The sequence below is a fragment of the Strix uralensis genome, chromosome 7 (genome assembly GCF_047716275.1).
Source record: "Strix uralensis isolate ZFMK-TIS-50842 chromosome 7, bStrUra1, whole genome shotgun sequence".
In the NCBI taxonomy this organism is placed as follows: Eukaryota; Metazoa; Chordata; class Aves; order Strigiformes; family Strigidae; genus Strix; species Strix uralensis.
Genome location: NC_133978.1, coordinates 9,410,871 through 9,425,970, shown reverse-complemented (window position 1 = coordinate 9,425,970; position 15,100 = coordinate 9,410,871). Strand labels below are relative to the sequence as shown.

The following is a 15,100-nucleotide window of genomic DNA, read 5'->3' as shown; positions in this document are numbered from 1 at the left end:
GCTTTCTCTTTGTCATATAATAAAGATATCTTGTGCTTTGTTGATGCATCACAAAATATTCCAGACATAATCCAAAACAGTAAAAAAACTGATCAGTTTTCTTAATCTGGATTTGCCTCACCTTGCCACTAAGGTGCATTGAGTTTCCTGCTGAATTTGAGACCTTAAAATGCGTTGAATGCATAGTTCTATTGTTCACATCTTGGTCTTCTTTATGATTCCCAGCAACATTTAACAACTCGGTTGTCTGGGATGACCTGAGGTGCTTAGCCTACTATTGCCTAGTAACTTGCATTAAGTATCATACTTTGTGCTTTTTACTGGTCAACAATTTGTTTGGCAGTTTGCAGATAACTTTACAGTGGATGTAACTGAAAATAAAGCGTGGTGATGAAATTCACTGTTTTTTTCTCACTACTATTCAGAACACAATAATCTTAATAGTTTTAAGTATAGGGGTTGCCCTGTCACAAGTCTCATTATTTATTTTCCTTCAGTGAAAATATTGTGGTTGGCTGTGACCTTGTTCTGAGTGTCTAATAGATAATTTTCTTCTTATCCATTATTTGATTTTCTATTTTTGTCCTTCCCATTCTCAGTTGTACAATCTTTGGATTAAGCACACTATCACAGCAGTATGGCTAACAAAGCCTGTGACTTCATTTTTTCCTGTTCCTCATAAATCTATTCAAACAACTTTCTCTCCCCATTTTTCCCTGCTGAATTTCCTACCTTTTCAGCACTGTTACCCCACGTCCTGCAGCAGAGTAGTTCTGGGCTGTTCTCTGCTAGGGAGACTTCTGCCTGTGCCCATCCTACAACAGTGATTTTACACCTTTGGGATTTAGGATGAGAGTGTCAGCATGTGAATGCTGCTCCTTAGCAGGGAAATTCTCCCCTGACTGGTGGAGAGCCTTTGTGGTTTTTAAACTTTTCCAGTTTATGCCTGTTTCCCACAAATTCCTCATGGTTTATGTTAGCACTGGTGTATAATCTATTGCTTGTATTTAGTTGTTATTTATGAAAACAAATTGATCACAGGCAATGGCATTTTGCACAAATTAAATTAATTCATTGTGTGAAATTACTTAGAAAATATTTTCATGACTGTGCTTCTGAGCACGAGCTGTTCACTTTCAAGGCTGTCTTTGGAGATATGATTTACAGACCACATGATTCACTTCTATTGTCAGTCTGCTTGCAGATATGAAGTGTATCTGCTATAAATATTTAGTCAGAGTTCTGTATAAGTATATAGTCTTACTAGTATCTTTATTTGTGAGCCAATTCACAGATGATAATTTCACAATGAAAAACAGATTTCTTTGAAATGTATTAATTTAATTGCTATTTGAAAAAAGAAGGTTTTCCTGGTTTTACCTATTAAGACTGCTATTTATTGCACCCATTTATCTCGTTCCCCTGTCTGCTTCCTGGAACTCTTTTATTTCCATAATTTTGTATGTTTCTTCAGCAGCCCTTGACCATTTCTTTTTCCTCCCCTCTTATCTTCCTCAATTCCAGTTATATCTATAGGGTCTGTTCCTTCTTTCCAGCCCTATGCTACATCCCCTTACTATGCCTCCTTACCTTAGGAGGTCTTCTTTAGAAGTATAACTATTTTTGAATGCATACAGGCTGAGGCTTTAGGAACATGACAGGAGACAGCAGGAGCCTAGGGTTTACAGTTTTGCAGAAATAAAAGTAGATTTGAGGCATTCCTCCCCCTCCTTGCTTTGCACCCCAAAACAAAACTCTTCAAACACATAATAATTTATATTAAAAGTTGACAAAAAAGGGTCACGGTATCAACTTGACATCTCCTGCCTTCTCTCTTACATACAGATCACTCACTCATGACTACAGTAAGAGAGTACGTTACAAAATATCAGTGGTCATTATGCCAAGGCCCTTGGCTTCATCTCCATTACTCTTCCTGAAAGACACATGCAAGATGAATGCGATTCCTTGCTTTGTTAAAGATAGGTAATCTAGGGTTATTATACCTGGACCATCACCTTACCTTAGCTTTAGCCTCCACCTGGGCTCCATTTTGTACCAGGTATCGAACGACCTCTGTTTGGCCGGCTCTGGCAGCCATGTGCAGTGCCGTTTCTCCTCTCTAGCACGCAGCAGCAAAAACAAAATATCATTAAAAACACACTGCAGGAAAAACAAACCCCAACGTATTTCATAAATACAAAAATACTTGTGACGCAGTTCAGAATAATCTCCACTAGAATATTTTGTAGTAGTTGTCTGTGAACAAGATGAGAGATTAAGACAATATTTGACCTCTCAGCTGATGTTACAAAGCAGTTTATTTCAGAGTCAGTTTCCCAACACAATAGTGCCTTTGTCACTAGTCTTTTGCTGAGAAGAGACAGTGCAATTTTTGTATTTACTAGCATTTTACTAACAGTGTTAAAAATGACGTCCATTTAAATAGAGCCTAATTTAGAGAAACAAAAAATTTATTTCAAATTTTGTATATTCAGATACACATATATTTGGCTTTCCTTCTGGTATGCCCTGTGTCCCTACTATCATTTGTTATTGGACAAGTACTGAGATGAGTGACCAAAAGGAAAAAAAAATAATTACTGAGTACATTAATCTAAGGCTGTATGGACTTAATGAAACACAAATCCAAGGAAATCAGAATAAATTCAGTAGGGAAATTGCTTTCTAAATTTTTGGATATTAATATGTCTATAGGTACAAACAGCTGCTAATTTCCAAACAGTGTTGAGTTTTTATATAATCTAATAGAATTAGCAGATGAAGACTTTAACAAATGTCTTCTAACTACACCTGTGCACAGCGAGATTTTGAGGCCAAACTGTTGGAAAGAATCAACAGACTTCTATTTGCCTCCCATTTCCCGACTTCCAAATATTCATCTAACAATGACTTCAATTTTTACACATGCCCTGGGAGCCTTGGGGTACCCAGTGCACATCCAGTAGAAAAGCACACTTGTATGGCTGTATGGACACAGGTAATATGTCCTGACAATCTGCTGCAATCTGTTGATAACAGCAGAACTTTCCTTAAACGGTAGGCCCCCGGGGTCCTGGGAAAACAGTGCTCAACAGTCAAGTACACATCTCAAAAATTACATATGAAAAGTTACAGTATGTTCTCGTTCTTTACTTCAGAAAATAAAGAGAATAGAGTCTTCTTACAGTCAGCCTCTTTTGAGGGTTCCTCAACCTGTCAAGCATCTCCCAAGTAGGAGTCTGCAGGCTGCACTTTCCTGTGACTCCAGTAGGAGCTACAGCTGCTATGGAGGTGGCACCAGAATTAGGCACTTCACAACAGTGCTGCTCCAGGTGTTATAATGTATTCACAGTTCTGCCATGCTGAAAGGAAACCTGTTACTCACCACATTGGTAGTGTTGGGTGATGCTCCATGATGCATTAGCTGCGATACAATATTTACATGTCCCATGAAGGCAGCAACATGGATTGGAGTTAGGCCCGACTGAAAATCAAACCAAAATCAAACTTAAATACCTACTTCTGCACTCCTTTACAAGAATGACATGGGGAAAAAATAAGTTATTCTGAAGTAAGTAAACCCAAGTGATTGCTATTCTGAGAGGATTTTGTCTTCTCAAAAACAATATACACATGCTTTAACTAAAGGGCACACAGAATTGAAAACACCTATATGTATGACTCATGAGCAAGCATAAAAACATTCTAGGAATTCAGTAATTCTTCATCAACTAAAATCAACTATAGCTAAACAAGATTTCTTCCTTAAGTTTTTTTCTAAATATAATTTTGGACCACAGGAAAAAAAATAAAGGGTAGAAACATTTCTGGTAGAAAGACAAAAGACTTTCTGGAATAGTCAGCTAATGCAAAAAAGATGCAGTGTCCATTGTCCCCACCAAATCCAGTTGCTTTTGGATGAACAAAAACCTCTATTGAACTTGGTGGTGAGCTCCATCCTCACCGTTTCTCCAGGAGAAGGGGAATTCAGAACTGTGTCATCCAGCCAGAGAGGCACAAACACAAATGACACGGGCTAAAGAAAATTCCCCCTTCCCTCAGGACCTTGTGGCACAAATGCTGTCACAAATCTGTACCGCTGCCCTTATAGAAGATATAAAAGGCCAACCGGAGAGAAAGAGAGGGAGGGAGGAGGGGAAAGGAAAAAGGGAGCAGTCATTTAGCAGGGCATGACCTCAAGGATTTTGCTTTAGAAATCCAATCAATAGTTAATATTTTTCCACATAGAATTACCCTAAAGCCTCTTCACAGCTGCCTCTGCACAGCTGTACCAACAGTCAGCCAGAGGCTGCAGAAGGGGCTTTTGCTACCAAGAGGAGAAAGCTCAGTGGATCTCTGGAAGTCCCCTGATTTAGGCAGCTTCCCCATAGATGTACACGCATCTCAGGAGTGTAAAGGTGAGGAAAATGCACTTTCATTCCTTTCTCATGCAGAACAGCAAGCATGCGCAGGGAGGCAGAATAACTGAGTATGTTATTTCTTTCCCCTGTTTCACATAATTTAGTAAATGCTTTTAAAATAACAGACTGCAGGAAATACAATGCATGTGTGTCATCTTTGACCATGAACACTAACTCATACTGCAGAGATTCAAACCTGCAGCTGAAAAAAAAAGGTGCAGTATCTACAGATGGAAGCATAGAATCTACTTGGAAAACAGAATTTACCATAGAAAAAGGTAATAGGCATTACCTTTAATAAACAGTTTATATGCAACAATGACTATTTGTGCCATTTGGCACTGTTTCCTCTTGTTGCATTTGCATCGTTTATTCGCATCTCACAACCAACACTTGTTTGCTCTCAGATTTCTTTGGGGAGAAATACCCTGAAGCTTTATGGCCAATTTGTTTTGATGGCCAGATGTAAACTTTCTTTCTGACTAGAGAAATAGCGGCATATGTATGGGTGCAGAGTACCAACTCCTAATTCTGCCTTGAAAGGTTGTTACCATATAGACAGCCAGTGAAAGAGGCAGGCAGGAAGGTTAGAGTTCTGCAGTAAAGTACCATGATGAATCTCAACAAATGCAGTCAAATGTAGTTTGACATCATGTGGGATCATGGTGAGGCAGCACCAGGAAATGAAGAGCTCTTGCTTTTGAAAAGGTTTTGCTTGAAAAAGGGTACAGATCAGACTGTTAACCTGGTTCACACACACGAGACAGTGTAGTTAAGTGTTGCTGTTGCTTTTACTCTCTTATTTCTTTGAATTTAAAAGGGATAAAATTGAGTAGATATTTTTTTTACTTCCACTTTGACTGATTCATATAGAGGACAGGCACTGCATTTCTTTAAGGTTCTCTTTGTTTTTCTCATTCATTTGCTAATGTAACTTCAAATTAGACTCCGAAAACTGCATCTACAACCCCTACGGTTTTTAAAAATTAGTCTGGAGATATGTGAGCAATGTCAGGGCCCGATCTCTCTCAAGAAAGCCAGGAAGGAAGCTGTATGGTTTGCTACTGGATAATTAGAACAAAATCCCCATGCATCAAACAAAACTCCATTTTGGGGAGATGAACTGCTCCCAGTTGTACCTTGTTTAATCAATGGAATTGTTTATCATTTTCGAACCTGGCTTCTTCAACAGTGGTCACACATTCAGATATGTGACCTTTCCTCCTAACTTAGGAAAATATACATATACACAGAAAATCAAATTTTCCATAGGTACTTAATTAATCTCTAATTTGTGCCAATAACTGGATGTAGACTATCTCATGCTGACTGAAGTACAGCATATCGATTTCTGTCTAGCTGATTTGTGATGACCTGTGATGGTGGGTGAATATAACTTCTGTGTGAAAAGCCAAAACAAGGTCTGAATTAAATCACCTTTCAAAACAGGACTTGAGTGAAACACAGTCTTCACCTTGATCTCCATAACAGGGTGAATTTCACCTTCAGTGCATTAAATTACAGGCAAAAATTGGCAGAAGTGATAGATCTTTTTAAAATTTCAATCTGTTACGTTTCACTTGTTATTCCCACTGTATTCCCAAAGTGTATAAATTGTTTTATTATTTGGTAATACCTAGTTGAAAATAATTGTTGATTTGATCGATCCATGCTCTTTCAGAAATATTCAAATATTAAGTGATATAGTTAGAATGAGTTCTGTAGGAAAAACAAAGACAAATGTGAAAAGACCACTTCTTACCTCAGTCACAGCTTGAATTGATGCACCATGCTTCAAAAGAAGTTCCATTACTTTTATTCTGTTCTTCTTGCAGGCAATGTGAAGAGGTGTGAAACCATTCTGTAAATTAAAGTAAATGAACATTTTGATACTGCATATGTCATTAAAAAGTAGAATTGGGCATAGAATTCACACAAAACATTCCTCTGTTTTAACAAAACACCTCCCAGATTTGTTTTGGCTTCACTGAATTTTTCATGTAAAAGAGTAAAAAAACTTTTAAAAAGAAAAAGACATATTTCATATGGCCAGTTTTAATTATGAAATATATTGCCTACTCCAATAAATAATTTATTTTTAAAAATTCTCAGTTCACCTAAAACTGTCAAAAACTTCATTTTTGCTTAGCATATTCACTGTTAACTGGGTGGGGGGTTTTGGTGGAGTTTTTAGGGGGGTTGGGTTTTTTTTTGACAGGTTTTCTTTTGACTTTTCAGAACTGCTGGTAAAAAAAGCACTTTACCTTTACAAGTTCTGCCATTTGGATCTTCTTCTAAACTAATCTTACTACTTTTTTTTCAAATTTATTATCTGCCAGTTTACTGTAATTACAATTCATTTGTCCCATCCTTTAAAAAATTGTGTGTGCAGCAGAGTGAACATTTAAAACTACCATCTTATTTAGTGTGAGATGATACAACAGAAAACAAGTAAAGCAGGAAAATAAGCTGTCCAGAGCATCCACAACTGATACAATAACATTAGTGCACTGAATGCTGATGCTGCTCTGTATATTCATCAAAAAAGCCTTTGCAGAACAATTCTGAAAACAGCTGACAGAACTGATCACTCAGATCTGATTAAAACTGGCTTTTTTACCTGCCATATAGTAAAGAATATCATATGCTTTTGTAATGTGAGGTCAGTGCAATTGTCTGTTCCAGTTAAGTGTGAGCAGCTCTCAACTCTCTCCTTAGTGGTGGACAATGTCCAGGGTAAGCTCAGATGTGTTTCAGGGAAGAGTGAGCACAAGCTCCAGATACTGCACTCGGGCTCCTTCTACTTAATCATGCTGAGTGGGGACCAGGACAGAAGAAAAGGAAACACTAAAAGATTTAGGGGAAAAGGACATTTGTGAGTAGGTTACCAGATCAATGAGAGGTCACTGCCAGCAACTCTTGACAAGCTAAACCTGATGATGATTTGATTATTTCAGAAGGCAAAAATAAATATTACAGGCCTACAAGCCTCATCACTTGCTGGTTATAGTGAACAAAACCCCATATATCATAATACCTCGGCCAAAGACACCTGAAGACAGGTTGATCTGACACAAAAACCAGAGGGACTAAGAGAAAGAAATTTATGGAGCCTGTGCTGTTTTTCAAGAGAGACAATCCCACCTGGCTTGTGAGGGTTTCAGGAGCTCACATAATATTTCAGGAATTGAATGAGTTAATAGCATCAGGCTGTGAAACCAACAGTCAACCCAATTAATGTCAGAACGCAAATTTATTTGGAACAGTTATTGAAGAGCAAATCAAAATTCATTTTAAAAACAACAAATTGCAAGTATAATTTTGAACAAAATGTATTAATGCATTCAGTTTGTATGCACTCTAATTACACTAACAGATTTTGTTGCTGAAGTTGTTTTTAAAGTAGAAAGACGTATGACTCCATTGACATAATTATAAAATACCACAAATAATCGTTATGTAACTTATTCCTACTTTTTACAGTTTCACATCTTTGAGAGCCAATAAAAATTCTCTCAGTTTTAAATGTTACTGATTATTTTCTCTTTACAAACATTTAGAAAATGAGAATTCTCTCCACACCAAAAACTACAGCAGTTTCATCTATTCAGAATCACAACAATCTACCAGGAGGCAAAAATGCTCTAGTTACACTAATTCATAAATCACTGTTGACCATCTGTAAGCAAAGGTCTACTCTGACTACATGCTACATCATTAACACTTTAAACCTCGAGCATCCTCTTTTGGTCTGTAGCAATACAACATATCCTCACTGTCAACCATCAGCAGGCAGAAAATAACTCTCAAATAAGTCTCACTGCAACTTTGGAAGAATGTTTAGCTGTGAATAGTAACCCGCTGTGTACTCACCAGTGCTTTGGCATTAGGATTAGCTTTCTTGTCCAAGAGAACCTTGGCAACTTTGTAGTGGCCACAGTGGGCGGCAACATGCAGTGCAGTCAGATAGTCATTAGTGACGTCATCTACAGGCACGTTGTGCTGAATCAGAAGCTGAACACAGTTTAGATGATCTCCTTGTGTTGCCATATGCAATGGAGACAAACCATTCTGCGAACAAAAAGACCCAACACTGATGGGTTATAGGGTGCTCAGAGAAATGAAATTCCCCCGTGTTGTTCTTAGAGCGTTTGTTGTATGATGAATTTTACAAGCCCAGAGAGCACCCAAAATAAACTTAACATGTTCAGTGTAACAATGAAGGTTCTTACTCCAGCAAAAGCCACGTGTAATTTGGAGTTTGTTTGGTTAGAGTTTGTAGACAGCTTTACCTTAAAAAAAGTCATAACATACCAGCAATGCTCTAAACACAGTTTGTATCAGCCAGCATAGCTCAGATAAGTTGCTTGAGTTAGATGAGTTACGTGAAGAACAGCACTTTGTGACTTTTAATACCCTAGTCAGGAAGTTTGCTGGTTTTAAAAGCTGCATTAAACTCATCACTCTAATGTAGCCTATATATACCAGGCATGAGACAGCAGGTCAGAGCATCACTCAGTAATCACTACAACCTTCCCTCATCCCTCCACTAGTGTTTTCCTGAATTTGGGTTGCCTTACACCACATTACACACCTGTGGAGTCCATTCTTCCCAGCCAACATCGGTACAACAACAAAAGTTCCAAGTGCAACCAGGCTAAAAAAAATCTGAATGAGACTACCATGATGTGACCTACCAGTGGCAGTGGTAAAGCTCTGTTTCATCAGGGAAACACCTGAGAGAAATTCATGTTTAGGAACAAAACCTGTACCAAAAATTGTTCCTTGCACTGCTTACAATAGCTCATCAACAATCTGCCAACATATATTACATTTCCAGAGTAAAAACACAAGAGAAATAATTCTCAGACCTTTAAAGGACAGACCCTATTTCATGATGAAAGACTAAAAAAATATGCCAGAATGAAAGAGGTCTTGTTAGCAGAGCTACGTGAGCTCCTTAGATAAACCTCAACACACCTTCTTCCATTTGTATTATTTTTATTTTTTTTTTTAACTTGGTCCTTCTAATGCCAAAATTAGATTCAAATGCAGGAGCTATTCTGGTAATATGTAATAGTATGTAATCTATAAACGACTGACAGTACACTACGTTTGCCATCATGAAGAAACTGAAACTTTTGCTCACAGATGTAGTGCCCTCATGTGACGGCAGTTAGCAAAGGCAAAGTAGCAACGTAAAACCAGCAGAGATCTCAGGCCTCTGAAACAGATGATTTCTTTCTTCTCCTTTCCCATGGCCATATCATAACAGTAATGACAAACATTCAAAATAAAGGTGGAAATACACAGTGAAATAATTTTAAAAAGTGACATGGAAGAAGGATGCTGAAAGCAAACAGGCTAATACTGTCAGAATTTGAAAGCAGTTTATATTCAGTGCTGAGAAGCAGAGATTCCTGGACACAGTTATTTCTTTCAAGTAAGATTATCTCATGGGCATCTAACCTGTGACATATGTTGGCTTGTTTAAGCCTCTCTCCCATTCCCAAAGGCTATTACAGCAATTATCTGCATGGAAGCTAGATACTACCAATGCATTTTAAATGTTTTCAGTCTTCTAGCGCAGTTAAACAACAGAATAAAAAAAGATTAATTTCCCTCAGTCACCAAGCCCTCCTGATAGCAGTTTATAACTGACGATGCTCTTTAGGTGACAGTAAAAAATCATGACACTTTATACACTGTTCTGTTCTATTTTTATAAGAAAGATCCTTCAGGTTAAAAGCGTCATTGTTCACAATAAGTCAATAAACCACATTTATTAATGAAGAAAGAAACTGAGACGATGACATGGGACTCCCTTAGAGGAGAGACATGTACAAAAGAGGCTGAGATTGATGGAAAAGCAGGGAAGAAGCAGAGCAGTCACACATGAATTTGGGAAAATCAGCAAGATTCTTGACAAAAATCTGTCATGGATGAGAAAAGTGCAGCAACTAGCCAGACTTTACACAAAAGAGCAAGAGACAAGACTGGATGCTAAAGAAGCTGATGAAGACAAAACATCATTGGAATATTGTCTTTTGGTACAACCTAAACCAGGCTTGCTCTTAATTCTGTTGCAGTAGAAGATGCAATCTTACAGAAGTCAGTTAATATTTCAGTGCCTTTGTCTTTGCACTTTTAACATAAAAATACTACAGAGATAACAATGTTCTCCTGTCCCATATCCATGTTGTGAGAGACAATCAGCAGTGACCATAAGAAGTGATTTGGTACTTCAAGATGGAGCCACTATATAAACACCTTTATATTACTGTTTTTAGGAAAACTGCTGAGAAAACATTAAAAGGTGAAGAAGTTCAAGATTATGGTCACATGATAGCTTAAAAAAAAGCCAAAACAAAACAAAAAACCAGGAGAGGACCACAGAGATGAAATAGCGTATCAAATGCTGGACTGGGCAAACATAAAATTATCAGTGATACATAGCTTATTTTGTAGCTGTGTCACTTTAAATCAGGGAAAGTGACATTAATTCTGGGGGAGAAAAGAAAAGAAGAAAAAAAGAAGAAAATGAAGAGCCAAACAAGTCTGGAAAAACAGTAATTAAAAAAAGATGGACATTGATATGCAGAGTTGTCATTTCTCACACAGAAAATCATTGGCATACTCAGGATTAGAATCTGGTTTTCCTTTCGCTTGTAGAAAACCCCAGATAATCCATTAGGTCATTGCCTCCCCTGAAAATAAATCTAAGGTTATTCCAGCGTGAAAAAGGGTCAGCACTACACTAAACAATCTCTAGCAGGAAACAGCTATCAAACTACAGTCTTCTGAAAGAGTTTTATATAACATGAGAAAACTTTGTGAAGTTCAAATTCCTTCAAAGATGTGCCCTATTTCCAATAATACATGACTTAATTTGAGGAGAATGGAGCCACTTATTTTTGCAGAGGACAGTACTGTAGTTTAGTGCCAAAGGAATGGATTCATTTATGTCATTCAGAGGTACTGCTACTTCTTAGCTTACCTTCTGAAAACAGTAGAATTAACACATCAGAGGGAAACTCAGGAAGCTCTGCACTGTCTTCTGTTAACTTTTTAACACATAACATAGTTTCCCGTCTTTCAGAGAGGAGGCTCCCATTTTGCTGAAGGTGTTTATATAAGCTTCTGCAGGTCAACGTCCAAAGCGAGTCTTTCAGCCTCGGGCTATTATTTCAAATCCACCATGCCATGTTTTCATCTGCCTAATTTTGGCTAGTGAACTCTGGGTCAGGCTGCGTGAATCTCCTCAGGAAGAGGAACAAATTCAAAACTCACAGGCCTTGAACAGCAGGTTAAGTTTAGGGATAACACCCAAGAATACAAAATCTGTGCAACAAAGAAATGTAGTTCCTTAGGAGAGGTTCTCAGTTGCGATGGTGGAAACCAAAGCAATGGGGTTTACATTTTGGGTTTTTTTTCTTTAAGTAATTAATTGAGCTACTAGAGAGTGTCAAAGAACCTTACTCCCTGGAGTATAGCTCTAGCCTCCAAGAGTGGCAGCGGTGTGGAGACATGCCCTGAGAGGCTCCTAAGACAGCCCCTTGCTGTCTCCCCCTGCTCGTGAAGTTTGCAAGTCAGGGCTGTGGGAGTCCATGGAAACTCCACATGCAGAGGATGGGTGGATTCTGTCTGTCAGATTACCCATGACAGCACTTGCCAGTGACTCACTGAGCAGAGGAAAGCTGGTGCCAACCACCTCCCCAAACAAATGCTAAATATATTCCAGTAAGGGGGAAAAAAAAAACACAAAGAAGAGGGAGGAGAAAAGCAGAATATAGAAGGGAGCTGAGACAGAATAGGACAGGATGACAGAAGAGAGAAAAGAAATAATAGAAGGAAACAAGAAATGTTGTTGGAAATATATTGCTTACAGACTAAGAGAAAAAATGTAGTGTAAGATTATCTTGGGAAAGAACCTCAACAAACTGCAGAACCCAAATGTCAGCCCTGAATGGGAAAGTCACGGATTGTTGTGGTGCTACAAAGCAGGCTGCTGCACTGAGATTTAAAATCAGCAATAACAGCACAGTAGAGACCACCACCAGAAGAGTTCTGGCAAGTGCGCACTTTAATGCCAACCCTCGGGTCTAAAGCAATCTGTGCATGCTTGGCACAGGTGATTTGAAATTCCCATGAAGAATTTTGCATGATAAACTGTAGAGAGATAGAAAGTGGAGAAAGTGGTAATCAGGCTAAATCCTAAGGAAACATGAGCTGTCTCTGCAAAGACATTGCTCTATTTTTATCTATCTCTACTCTAGCCTTAGGGTAATTTGCTGCAAGCTGAAGATATATTGTAATCACCTTGTATTTATTCCAGGGTAGATACAGAGATTTCCAACTACTGAAATTCTGAGGGATAGGGTTACCATACATGTCTTTTTGGTTGGCACAGAAACCTTTTCTTGTGTATCTCCATTTAACACATTTTACATATGCAGACGTGTGCTACATACGGCATTCACTTTGGAGATCTCCCACACAGTTACTTTAAATAGCTATGAAATAGGAAAGTTATTGTCAAACCCTTAAATATATGAGACATGCAGAATTACATTAAAAAAAAAAAAAAAAGTACAAGGATTATCCCAGCAGAAAACAGCACCAGTTACCTTGGTTTTGGAAAGAATAGGGGCACCACGATCCAGCAGCATTTCTACAACCTGTTCATGGCCACTTCTTGCTCCACAGTGGAGGGGGGTCAACCCATCCTGTGGGACACAAGCATTACAGTCAATTAGTTTCAGACACACTAAAATCTTGTGCACTTTTATAAAGACCTATGATGTCCTAAGAAACTAATTAATTCCCGCAGGATGCTGCTCTTGCACAGCTGGGCAGCTGAACCTGTTTATTCAAATGGACAGAGTACATTTTGACTGATTTTCTAAACATGTAAATAACCATACCAAGTTGGTGCTCATGCAGTGGGCCCTCACTGTACATGCAGTAAAGTGGTAAATGCACGTACAAGAAAAAGATGAGATTGCACTTCAGGTACTTTTTGCCTGCATGCCTTTGAGAACACTGGGTCTTTCATTTGTCAGTATGCATTAAAGTCAATGGATAGCCCTTTTGTCCGAGAGAAAAAAAAAGTAAATCTTTCCTACTTAAACTTTTTTTATTATACTGATTTTGACAGGTGTATAGCAGATGAGAAAACTCTCTTAATCCCAGGTGATAAAAGTATGTTGGATTAAATTCTGTCTCTTGTCATGTAGACCATACTTGTATGACTTCCAGATGAATGACTGGTCTAGAGTTAGGCACTGTTCTTTTAGAATAGTTTGCTTAGTAATAGTTACCATCATATTAGAAATACGTTCCTTAAACAAGAGGAAGACTCTTTTTAACATTAACAGAGTTATTCCAAACTGATTTGATTATTCTTTGGCCTATGCCCTGTTTACAATGCTCAAGTAACCTGCTGTACACAAGTGCTATGATGAAAGATAGTGCATATGCCTTGAGTAACTGTGAGTAAAATCACATGGAGTTTTTCAATGCTGTATGACACAGTGCTTGTTACAAATAGTAATGTCACAGTTTCAAGAAAAATAAGGAAGAAAAATTAACGTTTTCAGAATTAGTAAGAGCAGACATTTGTTACAAGCAAAACAAATATGCAGGAGATACTGTCACACAGAAACAATATTGTATTTTCACTAAATATGTCAAAAGAGAAGCCTTTATAAGAAAGGTTGAAACTAATAAAGAAGAAAGATAAATATTTATTAGTTTTCCAAACACAAGTCATAAAGGAAGAAACCTTCTTCCAGTGTCTTCTGGCACTCTTAAAAACACATATGTTGGATTGTCTAAAATATGTATGTCACATCATTTTTATAAAAAGGATTATCCAAAATTCCTTCTCACACATCCTGTGCTCACTAATTCATGCACATGCACTCCCTCTCTGTCTGTCTCTGTATCACAGCAAGTACTATTAAGATACCTCCTTAGATATATTTTCTATGCATAATTACAATATTATTTTTTGATAGTTCCTAAACCATTACACTCTACTAGAACATCAACTTAAGGCCTGCAAAGTGTAGAGGGCAGCCAGGGACAGAGACATAGCGATTCACAGCGCCTTACGCTCTCCTGCTTCTACTTTCTTGCCCTCTCCTAATAAGCCTATGAAAGATAGCAGACAGAAATTGTTGTGACTAACTTTTTCTGCTAGTCTCATTTAAAACTTTTATGGTTCTCACTGTGCACATTCTTCCACCTAAAGTAAGGCATATGATCTTGATGTAGAAGAAGCAAAGATTTTGGTTCAGATTTAACTTGATCAGGACTCAGGAAGTCATTTGTTCATGCAAAATGAACACAGTTTGGACCACTATGATCTTACTGGCATCTCTGGACCTGACGTTATTGTCATTTCTGCTTCTTCCTGTTATTTAAGCCCATGAAGAACAGGGAAGGGCATACTACATGTGATACTACACAAAATAAAGATGTATTGCTCAAAACATGTAAGTAAAGACAAAGAGAAAAGATATCAAAACCCATGAATGGCACATCTATCAGCTAAATTGCAAATGTTTGCTGTAGTTTCACAAGTGTTTAAAAAAGGTAGTGCATATTTAGCATACCAGTAGTTTCCAGACGCAAGGGCATATCAAGTACTGAGCAGAATGCAAACAACTAAC

General features: G+C 37.9%; 1 protein-coding gene across 31 annotated transcripts in view; it reads right to left on the bottom strand.

Annotated features, from left to right (window-relative positions):
* Positions 1-15,100, bottom strand: part of ANK3 (ankyrin 3) — a 379,686-nt gene that overhangs the window by 104,198 nt on the left and 260,388 nt on the right. For all 31 annotated transcript variants that reach the window (XM_074874343.1, XM_074874344.1, XM_074874360.1 and 28 more), the window contains 5 exons: positions 13,052-13,150; positions 8,298-8,495; positions 6,187-6,285; positions 3,389-3,487; positions 2,024-2,122 (listed from right to left, as the gene is read on the bottom strand). In XM_074874343.1, coding sequence (XP_074730444.1) covers positions 2,024-2,122; positions 3,389-3,487; positions 6,187-6,285; positions 8,298-8,495; positions 13,052-13,150 — 594 coding nt within the window. The remainder of the gene's footprint in view (positions 1-2,023; positions 2,123-3,388; positions 3,488-6,186; positions 6,286-8,297; positions 8,496-13,051; positions 13,151-15,100) is intronic.